Genomic DNA, 24,109 nt, shown 5'->3' on the forward strand with positions numbered 1-24,109 from the left:
CCACAAGAATTAGGAGGAATCATCTGTTTTAACAGTACCACCTGAGGACTCAGCGCTTGGGACTGAAAAGGCACTGCTGTCTCTCTTTACTCATGGATCTTCTGTGATCCCTTCTGAGCACTGTCTTGTACTGTGCTTTCTCAGTAAGGAAGTGCTTCACAGATTTTTAAAGAAAACTAAACTCCTTTTGACAGGGGGAAGAATTAAGCTTTATAGAGTTGATGCCTGATATTTTTAAAAGACCTTGTGCAAAATAAAGGAGTATTTCTATCCATTGTTCCAGAGAGAAGTTCAAAAAGAAACAAATATGGCCAGCAGTCACAGACCTCCAATAGCTCGTCCTTCTTCAAGAGCGGGAATAGGGCTGACCACAAGGCCTGCCACTTCATCAAGGACTCCATCAGCAACCACAATAGGAACAGGGGTATGTTAAAAAAAAAAAAAAAAAAAAAAACAACCCACGAAAACTTGATATATTTAGACTTTTATCATTTTGGTGGGGTTTTTTGTTTGTTTGTTTGCTTGCTTTGTTGTGTTTTGTTGGTGGTTTTTTTTTTAGTACCGTGACTGGAGTGATAGTTTCTCAGGAAGAATTTTAAGATTTAAGCATTGTAAAGAGTTTTTGGTTTTGGTTTTTTCCCTCATTTTGCCTGAAAGGGGTCAAGAGAACACTTGCATCTAAAGTTCAGCTGGGAGACCTCGTTAGCATTAATGTTGCAGACAGAGGGAACAATGAAAAGCTGTTCAAAAGTAATTTCTTACCCTTTTGCAGCAGACATTTGACTGAAGCTTTGTCTGAGGAGATGTAAATACTAAAAGATTCCTACAGGAACAGTATAGAGACGAACTGAAGCTTTTAGTTGCTGTGACAGTTGTGTAAGGATAATAAAGTCATAATTCAGTGTTGGAGGTTTGTAGTTTGGTTATTTGGTCCTTTTCTTATAGATGCCTCCTAGTACATCAAGACCTGTTTCTCGTGGTGGCCCTTCAGCTACTGGAGGAGTCTTATCATCTCAGATTAAAGTTGCAGACCGTCCAGTGACTCAACATGGTTTAAGTGGAATGAAAACCGCAATGAAAGGTATTTTTTTACTGAAAGTAGCTATCAAGGTGTCTGTAGACATTTTAAAGGAATATGTAGGTTTCTAAAGGCAACTTTTTCATTCCTGTACAAAGTGCTGAGTGAATAGCTATGAATGATAGGAGTAGGAGAAAGGAAAGGAAGATTAAAACATCCCTATTATTTTCTTAGCTCTTGGCAGTCATAGATGACAAAGGATTTTCTGTGCCTGAGCTGTCTTTAAAAATCATTCAGAAGCATAGAAGAAGACAGATTGTGTCTTCTTCCATCACTGCAGAATAATTAAAATACTGTGTTATGTAGTAACTGTTAGTACAGCTGAAAAAGTAATGTTTATCTTCGCAACAGTGTGAAATTAATTTCTGCTTTGATTTGTTATAATGAGGTACTATCTTTTTAAGAACACTGAGAAGATGGCAGTTCTCTGCCTGTAAATTCTGCAAATTATTTTCATAATTTACACTTCATCAACATTAATTGTTTTCTAACAAAATGTCATCTTACTGTCCTTTGTCAGGTCCTCAGAGACAGATAATGGATAAAACATATTACCTTGGTCTGCTGAGGTATGTCTTAAGAACACATTAAAACTGCAGGAGGTTTAATGCTCTGTTCCCCTTCTGACATGAAATTTGTTGTGCTTAACAAGAGCGTGGGATAAGTGGTGTTCACTTACAATAAAATCTGTCCTCTTATAAGAGGTATGGTCATTTTGTAGGAGGGAGGAAATTTTATGCTTATGTGTAAGTCCAAGAGAATGCCTTTGACATTTTGTGATTAGACTTGCTAAATTATATGCACTCCCACAGCGTTAGTAAAAAGAGGGTCAGTGATTGTGAGCTTCCGCCTGTAATGCTTCATAGGTCTGATAGCTGCATTTGGAAGAAGTAGCATCACAAACTAAGCACTTTGTAGTGTACATTTCAGGTGGTTTACTTGAATAATACATTGAGCTAATGCTAACAAAGGCAAGGCTTAGCAGAAACTGTACTGTATACAAGGCTATTTTGTCAGTTGATCATATTGCAGTATTGAATGATCAGTCCTAAAATACATAATTTTACATATGGATGATATCCATATTCTGTGAAATAGTATGATATATACCATACTATGATCTTTTTATCTGTCCATTTGAGAATAATTTACATCTATTTCACCAGCAGGGACACAGCTAGTTAAAGCATTTTATTTCATATCCAGGTTTTCCAGCAACTACTTACGAATTTATCTGCTAGAAACAGTCATCTTTTTTCCTCACTTACACAGCTCTTCTTTGAAATATTGATTTGAAACATCATGCAGTGTGAGAAAGAGATACTGATTGCACAGCTAGAGTAAAATACAATTTCTGTTCTGTGTTATAGTTGTACATTCCAATGTTTTGTTTATTTTTTTGCAGAAGCAAAACAAGTGAACTAACAACAGAAATTAACAAGCTCCAGGAAGAAGTAGAAATGTACAAGCAAGAGAAATCTGTCTACTTGTCATATGAAAAAAGGTGAGATGTTGCAGCTAATTCAGTGCTAACTTTCTCAGTAACAAAACTATTCTCAGGTATTGTGCTGCCTTGAAGGAACCATTAAGTAGTATCTTTTTTTTTTTTCCATTATTTTATTTTTACATGTACAAGTCTTAAGTTTGATTTTGTTTTATATTTAGGGCAGAGGCTCTAGCTGGAGAAATCAAAGAATTTCAAGGTCAGCTAGCAGACTACAACATGGTATGCTGCTATCAACTTATGATACTGAATGCTCTCCCATATCTTGTTTACTTTGTATTGCTTTTGCTTTACTTCAGCATCTTTTTTATTAACTTTTCTCTGTAAAAATACATTGCTTAGTTCCACCTCAGTATTAATAATAAAATACACTCGTTAATACCACCTCAATAATTTCCGTTATTGGAAAGTAAAACTATGGAAACTAAGGAAATCATAAAAGAAAAAAGAACACCACACTATACATTAGGAGAAGCAGTTGCATGTGGATTTAAGAAATCACTGCAGCATGATGTTTGTGGGTTATGTACAGCTACGTATAATGACAATAATTTCTGAAAACTTGGCGTACTGTATACAGTTCTGGTGTCTTCAGCATAAAAAGGACATGGAGCTGTTGGAGGAGCGTCCAGAGAACGGCCACGAGGATGATCAGGGGACTGGAGCACCTCCCGTGTGAAAACAGGCTGAGAAAGTTGGGGCTGTTTAGCCTGGAGAAGAGAAGGCTGCGTGGAGACCTCATAGCAGCCTTCCAGTATCTGAAGGGGGCCTACAAGGATGCTGGAGAGGGACTCTTCATCAGGGACTGTAGTGACAGGACAAGGGGGAATGGGTTTAAACTCAAAGAGAGGAAGTTCAGGTTAGATATAAGGAAGAAGTTCTTTACTGTGAGGGTGGTGAGGCATTGAAATGGCTTGTCCAAGGAAGTGATAGATGTTCCATCCCTGTCAGTGTTCAAGTCCATGTTGGACAGAGCCTTGGGCAACATGGCCTACTGTGAGGCATCCCTGCTCATGGATGAGGGTTTGGAACTAGATAATCTTAAGGTACTTTCCAACCCTAACCATTCTATGATTCTATGATTTTAAAGCTGCATGTAATCAGATTCCCACATCATGTTTTTTCCATTTGCAATAACACAAAACTGTGTTTTCGTAAGTGCTTTGTGAGTTACTACTTACTTGTCTGATTTTTTGTGTGTAATTTAAAACAAAAGGAGAGCATTAATAGGTTGGAATTCTGTCTCATTTCAGGTTGTGGATATACTTAATACTAGTACAGATATGGCAGAAGTGATTCACGATTACAATATGGTAAGAAATAGGATATATGCTATGTTTGAAGGGTGAAATGTTGTGTTACATTCTTGGAACTTTGAACGTACAATGTATCTAAAATGGCATAGCACTAATTTAAAACTTACCCATTTTTTCAAGTTAAATAAACCATAATATGGGCACGTGTTTGCAGTGAGACAGTTGTCTGAAGTGTTGCATTAACAGCCCCATGATATTTTTCTGTGGTTTAGATTTGAGAAGGATGTTGTCCCAACCCAAATTTTGAGTGTTAAGATATATTCTTTATTTGATTTGGGAACACTACTAGTCTTATGAAAGGCAAATTCACTAGACTGGACTGCCTTGTAAAGCTGCCCAGTCTTCTGGAAAGGTAGTTATATTGTTTCTTCAGCCTTTTAAATTACTCCCATGTTATAAATATTAAATATTTATTAAATAATAAATATAACCACAAAATCAGTGAGCTTTCATTTGCCTTTCTTTATTTTCTAATACAGATAGAGTGTTCCTCTAAGTCTTAAGACACTAGTGGCATTAAGCATGTTCCATTTCTTAGGATAACTTTGTCCATAAGCAAAAGAAACTAGTTTGTTTTTAGAATAGGTTATTTTGGTCAAAACAACATTTTCCCCTGCATTTGATTGCACAATAAAGTCACAATATCTGTGTCATAAAGAAAAGAATACTTTGCAAGTGTTACATTTTCATCATGTCTGTAGGTTTAAACAGTATTTTACTAAATGTTGCAGGAATAGATCCCACAGTGAATTGATTTGTAACAAACTTGATTATATTTTTTAAACATAGAGATGCCTTCTTATTTCCTTTGGTTTCCAGTAGAAGACTGTAATTTCAGAAGGCCTTTGCTCAGTATCAACTGTGAAAAATCTCTGGAGCAGGTGGCCTCTGCTGCTCCTTCCTCTAATGCATTCTGAGCTGCTGCTTCTCTTTCAAAGGAAACTTTTCAAATTTATATATAGAATGCGTATCTTTATTACTGTATATTATATCACATTTTTTTTTTTTAAGTTAAAGGTTCAGAATGACCGAGACACTCAGAGTGTGGATAAAATTTTCACAGAAAGACAAACGTGAGTACATGAAGTGTATGTTTCTCCAAAGCTGTTAAAATTGTAACTGAACTTGTCAAAATTGAGGTGGTATCTGATTCAGAAGTTCCTTTACAATTCCAAGCATGCCACATGTGATACCTGAGCAATTTCAGGATGGTATAGTAGTGCCATACTGCAGCTGGGTTCCTAGCTTTAAACTCTTCTGATTAACTGCTTGGAGGAGATACTTACTATGTCATCCAGGAGGACTTAAGCGGCAGTGGAGACTCCTGTCTTTTGAGAACCTGAGTTTTGTGAGTTGTGTTGTGGAGTCCAGAGTGGGAAAAGTAAGCAGAAGTGGGAACTAGCACTGAGTTTCCTGTGTGGTTAGGTAGGGATTTGTGGAAGGGAAGATGACAGCAAGATGCTTGCAGTAACAATTTGTATGCCATGAGAATGGCTTGTGTAGTGATAGGCTGAGAGGGTGAGTTTCTGAGATGTTTAATTTAGGGACCAGAGATGTGAGGGAGAAAGAGATATGATCTGGCTTGTTGCAAGAAAGAGCAATCTCAATTATGAGATTCTACGTATAGATAAGCACTTTAAAAAAACCAATTTGCCTTGTAATAAGAAGTCACTTTTCAATAAAATGGCAGTTTTCAGCAGCTCACAAATGTGTCTATTTTATCCCTGAATGCATTTTTAAGTGTTAAGGAAATAAGTATAAAAAGAAGAAACTTGATTCAGTAGCAAACTAAGGAGTAAAGGCATGAGGTATGCAGTAATAATAAGTTCTTGTTGTAGTGTATGTAGGTTCACTTAAGGGAATGGAGCGGTTGGTCTTTCCTGATCTGCTAATTCGGGTAAAAAGGAAAAGGAAAAAGAAAACAACCCAACAAATGCTCTGTTCTTCTGATAGCTTTGGTTTAGCCTAATAGCCTAATGAGCTGTGACACCATTGATTTGGATTCAGTCCGCGGTCTGGCTGTGATCTGCTCCAACATTTTAGAGAAATTATTTTTCCTTTTTGGACTTATTCATAGTTAAAGCATTAGTGATTATGCCAACTTTACAAGCTACTTTGTAAAGAGTTCATGTTAAGCAGTATACAGTAAGCTCTCCTCCTGCCATAAGTAACCATTAGGTTTTTATAAAAGGTGGATTCTGAGTACTTTTTGCATGTTTTGAACTACTTATTGTGACACTGAGGCATGCACATCACCACATTTTTTTAACTTCATGATTCATGCAGCAAACCTTGTTACGGATTTGACAAGATGAAAGGAGATGGACTGCTTAACCTCCTTTTGTATTGTACATAAGTAGCATAATACGGAAGTACAAGTGTACTACAGTTTTGAGAAATCAGTTCTTCATCCATTATGACATTGTTAACTCTCCTCAGTTACATAAGAATCAATGTATTTATCTTCAATAAATCCATCTTCCCCAGGCACAAATGTTTGAATTTTCTCAAAGAAAATTGGATCTTCATTGTTTGTATCCGATAATGTAGGAAAAGAACTCATGTCAGCTGAGAATTCCTGTTCAAACATCTCTGAGTCATTTTCTTCCAGATGACGGTGACTGTAGCTTATCAAATAGCGATACCATGTTGGGCATTTTGCAGCCATAAAAATCAGGAGTGTAATGCTTAGGACGAACCCTAGGACACCTGCTAGGAAGGTCCAGCTTTTGCCAGGAAGTGGTAACTCTTTAAAACAGACAGGAAAAAAGGAAGAGTCATCCTCATGAGGAATACCAGCAAGAACTCTAGTATGAATTTTTTCATAGTTAAATTGGGAACTCACAAAATAAACAATCATAGGGGAATTACTGAGTATGTCCAAAGCTTTAGTAGAATTTTATTGTTATGTTCTTGGGGAGTTAGCCACATCACCTGACTAAAAAATGCATGTACATCTTATATTTCTTAGCAATATATATCCACCATGCATATTTATAAAAAATAATATCTTCAAAGTCAGATAAAATTCTGGAGGCATGTAAACTATAAAATAATATTTTTCCAAAATTTAAATTCCAAGATTGGGCTTTGGGAAAAAAAAACCCAACCAAACAACAAAAACGAACAACCCCAAACAGTGATTGACTTCAAATTCTATTTCACAGGCTTAAATTTCTATATGGTGATGATGTCTGCAGCCTAAAATATTACATCTTTTGTTTGGCGTATCCTTTCAATTGTGCTTCTTTTAAAATAAAAGTTTCAATAGACTGTAGTTTTCAGGAGTCTTTATTTAGAAGCTGGTTTTGTGTGGTGGCCCCTGTCCTAACATAGAATCTAGCTGTTATGGTAAAAGAAGTTTATAGCAGTGGCTGTCTACTGTTTGTGTACATATCTGGATAATAATATTTCTTCTGCTTTAGTCAGAAGCAAGAAGTAAAACATTACAGTATGGAAGAGCGGAAATTTGCATGTGAGAAAGAAGAAAGTGACTTTACCAAAAGAAAAGCTAAAATATTACAGAATGATGATAGAATTAACCTCAAAATGGGTAGAAAAGTAAGGAGGCTGAAATTTTGAAAGAATATGGGATGGGCACATCTGTCTCCTTTACACTGAACACAGTTGAAGGTAGGAGTAAAATTATTGCTCACTATTGCTCACTATTTCACATTTAAGAAGACAGCTACTTCTAGAAAGCAGTGATTTTGGAAGAAGTAACTGAAATTTTTAAAAGATCCTTCCCCAGTTCTGCTAGGTAGGTATGGGCAATTACCTGAATTTCAAGTCTTTGAAATGTCATCGTCAGGTTGTAGTATCATTTGAGAATTCAGATGTGGTTTGTCAGTTTTTAACACTTACTCAGTAGAGCTTAGCATTCACTATAGCCTGTATGCAGTCTACCAAAACCTGGAAATATGCCTGTTCCATAATCACAGCTTTTATGGAAGAATTATAGTGTATGAGGTGTACAAATGGTACGAAATTGTGGAATAGCAAATCCAACAGCCTGTAAACAGTAATGTGGAACATCAGTATATTACCTGCATGCGTCCCATTGTTTTCAGTGATATTTGGAGTCCGAGCTGTTAGGAAGGCACTACTTTTAAGCTTAATGGCAGAAGTGGAAGTTACAGTGTTTTCTAAAGAAGCTTGTTCAATTTTGCAGTCAGCTGGTTGAATAGCTGCTGTTTTGACGGAGGATTTTTCCTTGGTGTTTGGGAACGTACATATAGTGTTGTTTTCATTTTCTGTGGATGCGAGCAGTGGAAAGGCTATGAGATATTGTTAATTAATTGGCACTCAGATCTAAAAAAAAATCATAGGTAACCTAATGTATTGTTGCAAAAAACAAATAAGTTAATAGTGGATATTATCCAGATCAGTAAAAAAATAAGGCTGTTTAATATAAACAAGTATGAAATGTTGCTCTAACCAAAACTTACCCATTGTCACATTGGAGGCAGTTAGCCATATCTGTAAATCAAGGAGGTCACAGGAGCAGGTCCAGGGGTTTCCAGCTAAAACTATTTTAATCAATTTAAATGATGATTTTATATGAAAATATTTAAGAGAGTTATACTGTAGATTTAAAGCTGTCAGACTTTTTAGAGAAGTAAATATATCTGAATCTAGTTGAGTAATCATGTTATAGGATAGATTCAACACTGACAGTCGGTTTAATCCTGCAAATGCTGTCTTATGAACTGTGCTAATATGGTTGCTGCTGATATCCAGAATTACTAGTTTTGTCAGATTGCAGAAGCTATTGTTATACAGTACAATAACCATGTTTTCATTCAGGTAAAGTTCAGTGAGTTCAATAAAACTTCGAAGGATCTCTTTGTCAATATCTTTTAAAGTGATTTTATTATTTTTGAGGCTTAATATAGTAACATTTTGGGAAAGGTTAGTGGGTATATTAGAGAGGTTCTTTCCAGACGCCTCACAAGTGACCTGTTGAAAAACAGACAACAATTAAATACTATAGGGAAGTCCAGTGAAGATGTCTCAGTGATGAGTATTGACGGCATGAAAAATCTTTCTTGTATTTTTTAATTCCAGTGCTTTAAAAGTTCTACTGCTCTTCATGCAATTTTATTTATATTTTTCTTAATATACCCATGGTCTGGTGATAGAGGGGAATGAATGCTCCTAATATATATAAACCTGAAGTTTCAGATCACTTAGTGCTTGAGCTCTGTTTGGCATACAAGATTTTTTTCTATGATGATTATTCAAACTATTTGGCAAATATTCAAATAGTTTCACATGATATTTTGGAGTTAGTAGGGCTCTCTGGTTTAGTATTCTATGTGAAGATTGGCTAAGTAGAAAAAAGATTCATTTCCCACATAATCGGGAAAGTAGGTGTCAGAGAGAAAGTGGATCCAAGGCTGAAAACTAATTCAAATATGCCTTTTTGAATGTATTGTTTTATTTTAAAAACAGCTGTATTTACTTTTAAAAACATGTTTGGAGTAGACCTTCAACAAAACATTTAGTTTTATTTTTGTTGGATTTTTTTTTTTATTATAACACTTAATTTTGGTTTTCTGGGTTTTAAGTTTAGCATAGCTGCAGTCTTTTCAGGTTTGAGAGTGTTAACTCTCTATACCTTAAAGGACTACTGTTTACTGAGAAGAGCAGATTTCTTTATACGTACATGTGTGCATCACTGCAAGCTATAGTTTAGTGTCAAGATACTTGAACTGGGTTTAAGAAGAGATTCTTAGCCTTGGAAACTGATTAGTTGTGTTACTCCTCTTCCTAAATAAGTAGCCTACGTTCGGCTTGTTACTGCTGTGACTAGATTGAGTATAGCTAGATAGCTGGTTTAAAAACAAGTGTAGTGGACTGCCTTTTCTGCACTGCATATACCCACTAAGTGGTTTTTTTGTTCTTCATCTTTGTCCCAAAGATTAACAAACAGTATATACGGTACTGAACCAGTGGGCAGTGAGTCAGAGCAAGTAGTGCAATACCAATTTTATTACTTGACTGTTAATCAAGTTTTCTTCCTTCCCCTCCGTTCTCCAGTAAATACAAAATCCATTACATTAATCTCTGGAAGAAAAAAACCTTTAAAATTTCTTACATACATTTTGATATGACTTGGGCAAGTACTAACTCAGTAAATCTCTAAACTTGAGCAGTTTTTGGCCTTGTCCAAATAACTATTGCTTTTTAGGTCTATTCCAAAATAATGTAAAGGTAAAGGAGGCACTCCTGTTGTCAGCAAAGAGATACGGCTGGTATACAAATCCATCTCAAATATGTTTCAGTGACTGCCAGCAGCTAGTTGTCCATTTCACAGAAAGCCATGTAATCTTATTTGTCTCTGTGTGCTTCTTTCTTTAGTAATTCTGTGTTTACAAGGTGGCTTTTAAAATGCCTTTAGCTTCTAGTGTAACTTTCAAAAATAAGGGTAATTTACATACATATAAAACTTACAGTTTGAGAAGTAATGTTGCAGTCAGCAGTGACAGGATTCAAAAACAGTGTTCCAGCACAGATCACAAGCCAAGAGGGCATCATGTTTACAGCCTAGTAAAAAGCAACACTTTTGTATGCCAGTATGAGAATACCGCTGTCTTCTGTAGTGGTTTCTACAGTGATTCTGTAGTTGAACAAATTAATAGGTATAGTTATTTCAATGATAATTTAATCAATTTTCTTCTACACAAATACAATGAAATGCAAAATTGAGAGGAAGAACATAGGTTATTAGAATTAATGCATTCAGCTTTCACTTTATTGAGCTAAACCTAAAATCCAGTGAGCAGACTGTGTCAGCAAATAGAAGAGGGATTACTAGACAGCAGTTTCTTGTATGTGTAAAATGAGTAGGCATGGATGTACTTATTAATTCCCTGTTAAAGCAATTGCAGGTACTTGGAAGACAATGATAGGAGCATACTGCAGAAAGTATTCAGGCTTGTGTGCTCTCCTGAAATAATATCTTATGTTGCCACTGACAGAGGTAGAATACTGTACTAGATGAATTGTTGTTTATTCAGTTCTTTTGTAAGTTATTTTTTGTGAATTTTTACTTAGAAGATTATCTTCTAATGTCTTTATTATCTATAATATAACATAAGATGTAAACCAGGTCTTCTGATTATTATAAAGGTACAGTTTTGGAACTAAGTAAACATTGTTCAGTCTTGATCCTGGGGTTTTTGTATGAATTTGAACTTTATTGTTTTGAGAGTCAGGAAAGCTTTTCTGACCAGTGGTATTCACTGCAGCATTAACGTCTCTCACAGAAAGTGTCACTCATCCATCTCCTTTGAATCAGGCATTATTTGCAAGATCTCATAGAATCATAGAATAACCGGTTGGAAGGGACCTCAGGAATCATCTAGTCCAACCATTCTAGGCAAAGCATGACCTGGACTAGACGTTCCAGCACTCTGTCCAGCCAAATCTTAAAAGCATCCAGCACCAGGGAAACCACCAGTTCCCTAGGGAGATTATTCCAATGGCTGATTGTTCTCATGCTGAAAAAATTCTCTCTTGTATCCAGTTGGAATCTCCGCAGGAGTAACTTGTGCCCATTACTCCTTGTCTTTTCCATGTGACTCCTTGTAAAAAGGGAGTCTCCATCTTCTTTGTAGGCACCCTTTAAATACTGAGACATGGTGATAAGGTCTTCCCTGAGCCTTCCTTTCTTCAGGCTGAGCAAAACGAATTCTGTCAGCCTTTCCTCATACTACAGGCTTCCCAGTCCTTTGATCATCTTTGTGGCCCTTCTCTGGACCCTCTCAAGCCTGTCTGTATCTTTTTCGCATAGCGAGGACCAAATGCTTATTGTATCTTGAGCTGTAGAGAGTATCACTGAATTTAGCAGAGAAGAGTGAGGGAAATTACATAAGGAAACTCAATTGCATGAACGATGCTAAACCTAGGCAACCAGTCAGATTTAAAAAAACTCCACAAATGTTTAAAAAGAGTGCCAGGAGGCCTTTGCCAGTCAGCATGGAATATATGAGAGCACAGAACAAATTGGTCAAGTCTAACTGATTGCTTCTGCAGATTAGGGTGTCTGTGGACTGACCTCATTCACATAGCTGAATCAGCCTTGGAAACTTACTAACTTCTTGGAAATAAGAAAATAAAAGCCATTTACGCTGCTCTTATCCATTGTGTATTTCTACTGCTGTTGGAAATCTACATTAAATACAAAAAGAATTCATAAACCATTTTGTTAGACATTGTCAGTGGCACGGACCAGGGGTACTAGCAGCAGCAGCCACTGTGGTACCATAAAATTATAGAATCAACTATGCTGGAAAAAAACTGTAAGATCATCAAGTCCAACTGTTAGGTTCTGTATTAGGCGTTGTTCTTGTCAGCGATGGTGCTGGTGAGCTGAGTAATTCATTTATTGGGCCAGTTTGTATATTACTAGTAGAAAACCTTTTGCAGTTTGAGAACTTTAAGTATAGACTGTTAACGGTCGGATCTTGTGGTATACTTGGACCTTAAAGATCCTGCTTCCAAGATTTTCAGAAACAGAGTGGCCTTAACTAGGCAATATAGAAATAGAGATTAATAATGTTATTGTAGTTTGCAGATTTCAAGAAAAGTATTGTTTCCAATACAGTGAGAAAAATATATTAAAATATTATTTTGTATTAAAATATTATTTTAAAATTAGTCTGTAAGTTGGTAACAAGTTGAAAATGAAAGTAATCTTTAAAGTTTTTCAAAACTTCAAGGAAAAAGTTAAAATGTCTGAATTAAGGAGATGCCATTAATTTAAAAAATCCTTTTCTTGTTTAAAACTTCACTCTGTATAAAAATTTGCTCTACATATGTCTAAAGCATAGTTCCTATTTTTTACTTTAGTTTCTAATGACAAGTTAGGGTTTTTTTTTTACAAGTTTGATTTCCTGTATTGTATGTGTGGGAACCTGTGGAAGAACAGTAGAAGAAAAGGGAAGTATCTGTAATTTTAATTGCAATCTAGCTTTTCACTAAAACCAAACTTCAGGAATTGCTGTTTAAAGTAATTACTTTGGAAAGAAACTGAGCCTGGCAGTACATTGGTAATACCTTGTAATTACAAATGTTTTCTTAAAAAGTTTTCCTCTGAGAATTTTTTAAGATGTTACTGTTTAATAGTAACGTAATTCCTATTGGTTTTCTTGCATGTGTAAAGAAAAAGATTCTGGGAGGTAGTGGAGTTTATGTAATCAGCTACTCTGTTTTCCAGAGAAGACACAGTCTATTCCCTGGCTTTCTACTGAAGTACAATTTACTCAGCAACTTGTCATGTCCAAGGTTCATAGTAATTCCTGAACTTTTAATGTATCTCAAGATGTACTTTTTTCCAGTCTAGCAATAAAGTTACACTAATAAATCTTTGCCTATATTTTGAAAAAGATGTGGCAAATGTCTTACCTTTTTGTTGCTTGTTAGAGCAGCATATGTACACAAGAGCAGATTTTTCAATGCACTGACAAGAAATAATGATGCAACAGCACTTTGGTTTTGTTCAACCTTTGTACCTGATGAATAAGCAGGCAGTGTAAAAAAAATAATAAACCTAGAAGATCCTTAGCAAAAGATTGACTAGGTTGAGCAACATCTTATAATCATCTTGGATTTAATTGGATCTGCAGCCAATAGGAAAGTCTAATAGTAGTATGCTCAGGTGTCAAGTTCCAGATCATATAGAAAGTACTGAGTTGAAATGCCACAAGGAATTTACAAGAAAGTTTGGTTATAATCAATTAAAGATAGGCTGGAGACAGCGAAAGACTTGCATTTTTTTTTATGTGATCAGTCATCAAATGAAGAAAATGTCAAGATATTTGCATACTAAAGTAAGGATTTCTAGTAGTTAAATTGGTGTTAATTCTTGTGGTTTGAAAAAACATCAGAAGAGCTGCAGGGTGTGATACATAAAGTTCATTGTTTGCAAAGAATTACAAGCACTTAAGGACGCATGTCTGTTTCATTTATTTTCTACTAATTTCTATGAAATTCCTGGAGGCTAGTCAATTAAGAACATAGCTAAAGGAAATTTACAAAAAATCCTGAGACTATGAATTGTGTACCTTCCTTCCCTTCACAGTTCGTGAAAGATTATTTCAACTGTGTGCTTGTTTCCAAGTGATTTCTACAACTAAGAATGGCAAAATCAGCTGGATACCTGCCTTTGGGATTTAGAATCATAGAATCCTTACGGTTGGAAAGGACCTTAAGATCATCTAGTTCCAACCCCCCTGCCATGGGCAGGGACACCTCACACTAAACCATGTCACCCAAGGCTCTGTCCAGCCTGGCCTTGAACACCACCAGGGATGGACCATTCACAACTTCCTTGGGCAACCCATTCCAGTGTCTCACCACCCTCACAGTAAAGAGCTTCTTCCTTATATCTAACCTGAACTTCCCCTGTTTATGTTTGAACTCATTACCCATTGTCCTATCACTACAGTCCCTGACGAAGAGTCCCTCTCCAGCATCCTTATAGGCCCCCTTCAGATACTGGAAGGCTGCTATGAGGTCTCCACGTAGCCTTCTCTTCTCCAGGATGAACAGCCCCAACTTTCTCAGCCTGTATTCATACGGGAGGTGCTCCAGTCCCCTGATCATCCTCGTGGCTGTCCTCTGGACTTGCTCCAACAGCTCCATGTCCTTTTTATGTTGAGAACACCAGAACTGCACACAGTACTCCAAGTGGGTCTCACGAGAGCAGAAGGGAGGGGCAGAATCACCTCCTTCGACCTGCTGGTCACGCTCCTTTTGATGTAGTCTACTTTTTTTTTTTTCTTTCTATTTTTCATTAACTCTTCTCAAGTTTCAAGATGCAAAAAGTTTTAAATTGTGAAACCAGCAGTTATCAGATCAATGACTGCAGCCAAGAATTCCCTTAGGCTTGAAAGATGATGCAGAATTTCAGGGTAAGTGAATACTGAAAAATTCATAGAAGCAGAGTGGAGCTGATGTCTTCTGAAGTCCATCTAGTCCAGCCCTACTGCTTCTAGAGCAAGTTGTCTGTGAGGCTGGAGGAATACCAGAGTTTGAAATAGATTCTTAAAACAAACATCAACTAGTAAAATTTACAACTCTGTTTTTACAGCACAGAAAAGTTAATTCAGACTGTAGAAGAAGGTATCGAACGTGAAAAGGTTGTAGCAGAAGACATGATAAAAGACATGTCACAGGAAAATCAAGCTAAATATATGGAGATGAAGGCTGCAAATGAAAAACTCTCTCAGGTTGGTTGGTCTCGTTGTACTTATATGAAATGTTTCTCAGCCTGGCTCTATTGGTTCTGGGTACAAATTAATTATTAAAGAGCTTGAGAACAGAGTAATGCAATAAAAAAGTTTGCTGGTATCTTAATCAATTGTAGAATTGCCTTAAAAACAAATAGAGCAATTGACTAAAAAAAAATACTTTGTCTTTTTGTGTATCTTATATAGAGAACAAATGATGCTCATTATCTTCCTTTTCAATTTGGGGACTGATACAAGGATTTTAAAAGTCACTGTAGTGCTTAGATGTTTCATCATGTGTAAAAAGCAAGCAAAAGGGAAGAACAACCTCAGCAATATTTGTAGCTCACTTCTGTAGAAAGTTTTCTTCTGTGCAAAAGTGAATCTGGGGTTTTTTGTTGTTGTTCTTGTTGTACATCTCAGTATGTCAGAAAAATGAACTGGGCTTTGTAAAATTTTTCTGACTTCACGAATTGTATTAGCAAGAGCAGTAAGATTTCTAGGTTCTCTGGGATCATCTGGCTTCAGGCACACAGTCTTAGAAAGTTCTTCTGTATAGTGTATACATTTTAGGCATCTTTTGAGGCCTGTGCTTCCCAGGTGTGTTAGGACGAGCTAAATCATTGATTACGGCCTAACTGTCTCTTTCTGGACTTTAAAGGAACTCAGGTGACTAGTTCAGATTTTAAAATCTAGCTTTAAACTTCTGATGCAGAAATGATAAATTCCACCCTCAGTACTAATTTTACGCAAAATAGTGGTAAAAGGGTAAACACGTTTTTCATCATAGTCTAACTGCAAATAATGCTAACAGTTTATTGAAAAAGCTGGATGCTGAAAGTAAGTGGATATTGTATCTGAGTCACTTGGAGAAGCTGGACCCAGTCTTTTAAATTTTTAAGAGCAGCAATAAGATATTTTACACATTTTATTAATAATAAGTTTCAGAACAAAAAATGTTACCAGGTAGTAATTTTTATGTGAATTTTGCAATATTTTTTTTTTTCTTTTTAGGAATTGGTTGTTCAACAGCAGGAATTGGATGCACTAAATATAAAGGAGGAGACTCTAAGAGCTGTATGTATGATAAGAAGTGGTCTCTGTACCAGTCTTTGCTCAACTCTAGTGTAAAAAATAATGCAGAAATTATGGGTGGAAATTTCTATTGCTTGAGTAAAAATTGTTTCTGTGGATGCCAAGCATTAAATTTATATGGCAATAGCAAGGTGTGTGACTTTTGATTAATTTGGAATTGCTCTGTAAAGATAAACATGACATTATCATTCACATCCTTCTCAAGGATTTGTGAGACCTGATTTTTCAATATATTTTCAGCTTTCAGGTTGTGCGAGAATGATTTTCTTCTTCCAAATTCCATTTTAAAAGCAACTGGTACTTGGAACACAAAGTGGTACTCGCTAAGATATTTTTTTATCCCACATGCATACATAAACACTTCTAATACACTGCCATATTGCTAGATTGAGTATAATTTTCTTGTACTGGCTCTTCCATGGATAAAAGGATCTGTGAGCTGAAACATCAGTCATGTATATATATTCAGAAAGTATAAATTTCAGAAACTACTAGACATTTTTCCAGTCCTTTTGAAAACTGTATATGGTTTGTAATCCCCTAGAAATGATGAGGTAGTTAATCTACTCAGAAGATTGGCTCGAGGATAGGCTTACATAAAGAAGTAACTGAGTAATTCCATTCCAAAAATACCATATTGAGAATATGGATTACAAAGTTTATTGTTTATACTGTCTCTGTACTGTTTATAACAAATAAGCTTCAGTTTCAATGTATAGGTAAGTGTTGCTTAACTAAAGCATAATTTCTGCAATGCTCTTTTGACATCTGAAAATAGCTAGTAGGTGTTTACTTTTCCCAACAGGAAATAGAACACTCCCAGGTGAAAAAGGAGGCTGTGCAGATGTACGAAAAGCTCCATGAGCTCGAGGAACGTCGAGATCAAATGATTGCAGAGGATAAGAATATGGAATCTCCGCAGGAGGAAAGAGAAAGGTTACTAAAGCAGGCAAGAATATAAAATAATATCATGTAAAAGATTCTCTGAGTCAGTATTTTAAGGGATGATAATGTTTTAAAATACTTTGGTTTGAATCTTGACTTTATTTGCTCTTTAAGCAGCAGAAACTAGCTGAAATTAAAAACAATTAATGAATTGGCTGGATGGGATATTTCAGGTTCAGACAGAACAAAATTGGCACAGTCATCAGTCATGTTGTCATGGGAAAATTGATCCTACTGAACAGTTCCATAACATAATTCCAGACAGTATCCTTGGGGGGTACTGAGCAGACACACTAATCCAGGAACAATTTAATTAGTTTACAAGCATCTATGCTGTGTTGTGTAACTTTCTATATATACTGTACAGATTATTGGACTGAATGACACTGGTGTGCCTGATTTTTCGTTATGTACTTAGAAAGCAGGAGAAAGTTTGGAAGAAGTAATGCTTAAATCAACTTCCATTCAGTGAAGAGTCATTGTTGGACAATGTGGCAGCAAGTTTGTGATTTCATATATTGACTCTCTATTCCCTGTGTACTGAATTAAGAAATCTCTTTTTTTGTTTTCCTTTCTTCATTTGTAGATTTTGTTTCATGTGTTAAAATTGTTATAATTTTTTATAGGTTAAGGATGACAGTCAAGAAATAGCAAGTATGGACAGACAGTGAGTAATCCCATTATACTGTTGCTACAAATTACATTTAGAGCCTGAACACAGATAGCTGAATTCCATTATATGTTTCTATGGACTTTTAGAACATCACCACGTTTTCCAGCCTCTGCTAGTGTTAACCTTCCACAGAGAATAGAAAATACTCTTCTGTTTCAGCTAAACAACTTCTGTAGTGATAGGACATTTATTTGTGTATAGTAAGATACCTCCTATCCTTATGAACATGCCTTAAGAATATAAATCATAGAATCATAGAATCGTTAGGGTTGGAAAGGACCTTAAGATCATCTAGTTCCAACCCCCCTGCCATGGGCAGGGACACCTCACACTAAACCATGTCACCCAAGGCCTCATCCAGCCTGCCCTTGAACGCCGCCAAGGATGGACCATTCACAACTTCCTTGGGCAACCCATTCCAGTGTCTCATCACCCTCACAGTAAAGAGCCTCTTCCTTATATCTAACCTGAACTTCCCCTGTTTATGTTTGAACTCATTACCCATTGTCCTATCACTACAGTCCCTGACGAAGAGTCCCTCTCCAGCATCCTTATAGGCCCCCTTCAGATACTGGAAGGCTGCTATGAGGTCTCCATGTAGCCTTCTCTTCTCCAGGATGAACAGCCCCAACTTTCTCAGCCTGTCTTCATACAGGAGGTGCTCCAGTCCCCTGATCATCCTCGTGGCTGTCCTCTGGACTTGCTCCAACAGCTCCATGTCCTTTTTATGTTGAGGACACCAGAACTGTACACAATATTCCAAGTGAGTTCCCATGAGAGCAGAGTAGAGGGGCAGGATCACCTCCTTCGACCTGCTGGTCACACTCCTGTCACATGCAGCGAGGATACGGTTGGCTTTCTGGGCTGCGAGCGCACACTGCCGGCTCATGTTCATTTTCTCATCAACCAACACCCCCAGGTCCTTCTCCGCAGGGCTGCTCTGAATCTCTTCTCTGCCCAACCTGTAGCTGTGCCTGGGATTGCTTCGACCCAGGTGTAGGACCTTGCACTTGACATGGTTAAACTTCATAAGGTTGGCATCAGCCCACCTGGCAAGTGTGTCAAGGTCCCTCTGGATGGCATTCCTTCCCTCCAGCATTATCAACTGAACCACACAGCTTGGTGTCATCATCAGACTTGCTGAGGGTGCACTCAATCCCACTGTCCATGTCCCCGACAAAGATGTTGAACAAGACCGGTCCCACCACCGATCCCTGAGGGACACCATTCGTTACTGGTCTCCAGCTGGACATTGAGCCATTGACCACAACTCTTTGCATGCGGCCATCCAGCCAGTTCTTTATCCATCGAGTTGTCCACCTATCAAATTGATGCCTCTCCAATTCAGAGACAAGGATGTCGTGTGGGACAGTGTCAAATGCTTTGCACAAGTCCAGGTAGATGACATCAACTGCTCTACCCCTGTCCATCAGTTCTGTAGCCCCATCATAGAAGGCCACCAAATTGGTCAGGCAGAAATTCCCCTTACTGAGGCCATGCTGGCTGTCACCAACCACCTTCTTGTTTTTCATGTGCCTTAGCATGCCTTCCAGGAGAACCTGCTCCAAGATTTTGCCAGGCACAGAGGTGAGACTGACTGGTCTGTAATTCCCTGGGTCATCCATTTTCCCCTTCTTGAAAATGGGGGTTGTATTTCCCTTTTTCCAGTCTTCGGGAACTTCACCTGACTGCCATGATTTTTCAAATGTGATGGCCAGTGGCTTAGTAACTTCATTCGCCAGCTCCTTTGGGACCCGTGGATGGATTTCATCAGGGCCCGTGGACTTGTGCGTGTTCAGGTCCTTAAGATGGTCTCGAACCAGATCCTCTCCTACAGTGGGCCTAGGGTCTTCATTCTCACAGTCCCTGTGTCCGCCTTCCAAGACTTGGGTGGTGCGGTCAGAGCCTTTGCCAGTGAAGGCTGAGGCAAAAAAGTTATTAAGAACCTCAGCCTTCTCCAAATCCAGGGTAGCCAGTTCTCCTGATAGCTTCCGGAGGGGGCCTACTTTTTCCCTGGTCTGTCTTTTATTCACTACATACCTATAGAATCCCTTCCTGTTATCCTTAACATCCCTAGCCAAGTTTAATTCTAGCTGGGCCTTAGCTTTCCTGACCTCGTCCCTAGTTTCCCGGACAACATGTCTGTATTCTTCCCAGGCCGCCTGTCCTTGCTTTCACCTTTTATAAGCCTCTTTTTTCCTTCGTATTTTCCTCAGCAGCTCCTTATCCATCCAAGGAGGTCTCCTGGCCCTCCTGCTGCACTTCCTTCTAGCTGGGATGCAACACTCCTGAGCTTATAGTAAGTGATCCTTGAATATCAGCCAGCAGTCTTGGGCCCCCCTGCTCTCTAGGACTATTTCCCATGGAACCTTACTAAGCAGGTTCCTGAAGAGGCCAAAGTCTGCTTTCTTGAAGTCCAGGGCAGTGAGCTTGCTTCATGCTCTTCTCACTGTCCTGAGGATCTCGAATTTGACCATCTCATGATTACTGCATCCAAGGCTGCCCTGGAGCATCACATTTCCAACAAGCCCTTCCCTGTTGGTGTGCACGAGGTCAGGCATGGCACCTCTCCTTGTTGGCTCCTCTAGTACTTGCAGAAGGAAGTTGTCTTCCACACAATCGAGGAACCTCCTGGATTGCTTGTGCTGGGCCTTATCATCCCTCCAACAGATATCAGGTTGGTTGAAGTCCCCCATGAGAACAAGGGCCTGCGAGCTTGAGGCTGTTGCTATCTGTCTATAGAGTGCTTTATCCACAGATTCTTCTTGATCAAGCGATCTGTAACAGATCCCCACGGTAATGTCTCCCATCACTGTTCTGTCTTTAACCCTGACCCACAAACTCTCTGTTGACTGCTCACCTGTCCCCAGACAGAGTTCCATACTCTCCAGCCTATCCGTAACATAAATAGCAACTCCCCATCCATGTCTGCCAGGCCTCTCTTTTCTGAAAAGCCTATAACCTTCCATTCCAACACTCCAGTCATAGGAGCCATCTCACCATGTTTCTGTGATTCCTATTACATCATACCCCCATAGACGTGCACACATCTCTTAATTCCTCGTTTGCTCCCCATGCTACGGGTGTTTGTATAGAGGCATCTGAGCCGAGCTCCAAATGAAGCCGGCTCATAGGCTGGAGTGGCTGGAATATCTCTATGTTGCTCCGAGCATTTATTATAGGTGCTGGCAACTGACTGGGTGTGTTGGGATGGAATGATGCCTCCCTCCCCCAACACATCTAGTTTAAAGCATCCTTGACCAGTCTGGCAAGCCTCCTACCAAAACTGCTCTTCCACTTCTTTGTCAGACCAGCTCCACCAGCCCCCAGTAGACCTGGCCTACTAAATGGAGTCCCATGTTCAAGATACCCAAACCCTTGACTATGACACCACTCTTCTAGCTATTTATTAACCTGGCCAATCCTCCTAGCCTTTTTAAGGTCCTCCCCTTTATCCTGGAGAATTGACGAAAAGACTGAGCTCCAGAGCCCCTAACCTCCTCTCCCAGAGCTCTGTAGTCCTTCTTTTTGTTCTCCAGACTACTGCTGTCTGTATCACTAGCACCCACATGGATCACTAGAAGTGGGTAATAGTCAGTGGGGCTTACTAGAGCAGGCAGCCTCTCTGCAACACCCCTGGTCCGTGCCCCTGGTAGGCAACACACCCCCCTTGAGACTGGGTCCCACCAACAGATGGATGCCTCTGCTGCTTTCAAAGTAGAGTCCCCTACTACTGTGACCCACCGCTTTTTCCTGGCAGCACCAGTAGTGATCTTCTTTACCGGTGCATCAGCCGGTTGTTCCTGGTGCGAGTGCGTTTCCTCATTAGCCCCCTGCAGGACAGCAAAGCAGTTCTGGGTGGGGACATCAGATTTAGGAGGAAGCCCCTTGATTTTAATTGTCCTCTTCCTCCTTTTTTTGTTGTTTTTTTTTTTTTTTGGTTGCTCTTTCCCAGCTTCCTGGGTTAATGGCCTCCTTTCCTCCATGAGCTGCAGGGGATGCTTGAGGCCCCTGCACAGTTTGGGCCTGGAGCAAGCAGTCCTATCAGCTTCCCTGACATCTTGCAGCCTATTGACAGCGTCCCGCAGCTCAGCCACCTGCTGCAGGAGGACCTGCACCAGGGAGCACCGAGTGCAGCCCTGCCCATTGTGCACCGTTCCCTCGCGAGACCAGTGCAGGCACTCTCTACATTCCGAGCTCTGCACTGCAGCTCCCCTCTCATCGGCTCTGTCTGGGTGTCTACGCTGGCCACCGCCGGGGCAGTCAGTGCAGATCTTCCATATCGGGCCCTGGTCATATGACGGGTGCTCACCATCCCGTTCGCCTGCCTGCTCAAACTGCTGCACAAGCTGCCTCGACTCGCCCTGGTGGCCGCGCTCCCTGGGGCAGGTTTTTAATCAGTCAGGGCTGGCGCCGTCCCTCCTGGCTCCGCCCCCTGTGAGTCAGCTGCTCGCGTCAGCTGAGCTGCGGGCTCTTGCGCAAGGCTTGTGGGGGACTTGAAGCTCCGTCGGTGGCTTTTGCCGCTTTGAGTTGAGGGTCCTGGCCGCTGAGCTTGCCGCCGCTCAGAAGTTGAAGGCGTCCCCTCTCGAGCAACTCACCTCAGCAATTGATAATAAATTGGTAATAGCATTGTCATAAACTTACTTTATGCTGAAGAAGACATTCATCCATAACAGCTACTCATCTGGGACATCTCTGAAGTTGAGCCTACATTATGCTGCAGTAACATTTTGAAGAGTTTATTTGTTATGTGTTCTTAAAACCTAAAAGTTACAAAGTTGCTTACAGAAAATTCCATTCAAAGAGTAAGAGGGAATTGCTTTTTGATTCTTGGGTATTCAACCTTTCTGAAGATTTGCCAGGAACTCTGGAAAAAGTTACAATAAATAGTAATGTATTGGCATGTAGGAGAGAAAAGAGTAGAATGTTTTTGTGAATTGAGCCTTTTAATTTCTTGCTCTTTACAGAAAGACTGAAATAATGCCTGAAATCTCCTAGAAACAATTTTAAATTTTTTAAAGCAGTACTTCCAACTGTAAACATACATTAATTTTTAATGCATTAACACCTTTGAGTGGATAATAATGCAATTTGCTTAAGAGATTTTTTTTAAAAAGAAACACTGTCAGAGAATTATATTTGAGAATTTACATAGGTTTTTTTAAGGTGATTATGTAATATTGTGGTTTACTTGGCAATGTCTAATGGATTTTAGTGAACACATGAGTAATTTTCAGGAATACAGTTCCTGGCTGCATTTTATGAATTATGTTGTACCTCTGCAAAGTGGTATAGCAGCCAACAGAGGGACCAGTTGAGTAAGTTAAAACTACTGAGTACTCAAAAAAGAAAAATTATAATAAACAGAGTAGCAGTATTTCCATTTAATAGATATAGGGACTTACGTGACAGGTGCTTTACATAAATCTTTTATAATAACAGAAATCCTCCTAGTATATTTTTTTGTTTTCACAAATTTAGGTTTGCTATTTTTATTCTTGATTTTTCTCTCCACTTTTGTGTAAAAAAATTAGTGTTTTGCAACACATTTTTAACCATGGATTTTGTTATCCATTTTCAGGCTGGCAGAAGTAAAAGAAAAAACAAACCACTTTAAAAAGGTCATTCAACGACTTGATATGGATCTGGAGAATTATGAAGGTAATATGACTAGAGTTTTAGCAGCCTATGCAGAGCTGCATCTGTATTATAACTCGTATTGTTATGGACATTAGTTGCTTGCAACTTTTAGGCTTAAGCAAATGTCTATTATTCACCATTAGAAGAAGGTTTTCTGTTTAGGGGTGCACACTTCTCCTTTCAGATATGAGAAATGAGGAGTACCCACCTTTACTGGACAGTTCATCAAGTTTATACTAAGTAGTAAAAATACCGTATAAAATAATAGTACAGCTGTCTGGTTTTCTGTCCCAGTTTTATTTTTAGGACTACTTGAGGAATAGGAGTTTCTCCTAATGGGAGCATTGCAGAACCAGCTCAGCTTTAGAACAGCTTTTATTTATTTGACCTTTTACATGATCTGATATACTGTCAGCAAATGTGGAATTGAGGATGTTGAATAATAATGTGTAAAGTAGACAGAATTCAGTACTATTTTTATCTGTCTTTCAAAGTCCTTGTGTTGATCTTTACAAGAGTTTGGGAGTTGCTTAGAAATAGCATTTCCTTAGAAACTTAACCTCCAGCAGACACCTGCTATAGTACATTGGGCTAGTTTAGGATGGGATTTGTCCTAGCATT

General features: G+C 38.7%; 2 protein-coding genes across 2 annotated transcripts in view; one reads left to right on the plus strand and one right to left on the minus strand.

Annotated features, from left to right (window-relative positions):
• The window catches only part of IFT74 (intraflagellar transport 74), a 41,958-nt gene that overhangs the window by 461 nt on the left and 17,388 nt on the right, over nucleotides 1–24,109 (plus strand). Inside the window, exons 2-13 of the mRNA XM_080637383.1 lie at nucleotides 284–424; nucleotides 946–1,081; nucleotides 1,599–1,647; nucleotides 2,484–2,582; nucleotides 2,744–2,804; nucleotides 3,836–3,895; nucleotides 4,910–4,971; nucleotides 14,997–15,135; nucleotides 16,150–16,212; nucleotides 17,036–17,179; nucleotides 17,802–17,842; nucleotides 23,430–23,509. Of these exons, the coding sequence (XP_080493509.1) occupies nucleotides 308–424; nucleotides 946–1,081; nucleotides 1,599–1,647; nucleotides 2,484–2,582; nucleotides 2,744–2,804; nucleotides 3,836–3,895; nucleotides 4,910–4,971; nucleotides 14,997–15,135; nucleotides 16,150–16,212; nucleotides 17,036–17,179; nucleotides 17,802–17,842; nucleotides 23,430–23,509 (1,051 nt within the window). The 5' untranslated portion in view covers nucleotides 284–307. The remainder of the gene's footprint in view (nucleotides 1–283; nucleotides 425–945; nucleotides 1,082–1,598; nucleotides 1,648–2,483; nucleotides 2,583–2,743; nucleotides 2,805–3,835; nucleotides 3,896–4,909; nucleotides 4,972–14,996; nucleotides 15,136–16,149; nucleotides 16,213–17,035; nucleotides 17,180–17,801; nucleotides 17,843–23,429; nucleotides 23,510–24,109) is intronic.
• On the minus strand, nucleotides 6,324–10,438 carry LRRC19 (leucine rich repeat containing 19; the record flags this gene model as incomplete). The annotated part of the gene is made up of 4 exons (XM_080637382.1): nucleotides 6,324–6,646; nucleotides 7,945–8,151; nucleotides 8,347–8,857; nucleotides 10,355–10,438. 4 exons carry the CDS (start codon nucleotides 10,436–10,438, stop codon nucleotides 6,324–6,326), a joined length of 1,125 nt encoding a protein of 374 aa, XP_080493508.1.

The sequence above is a fragment of the Psittacula echo genome (assembly GCF_963264785.1).
Source record: "Psittacula echo genome assembly, chromosome: Z".
In the NCBI taxonomy this organism is placed as follows: domain Eukaryota; kingdom Metazoa; phylum Chordata; class Aves; order Psittaciformes; family Psittacidae; genus Psittacula; species Psittacula echo.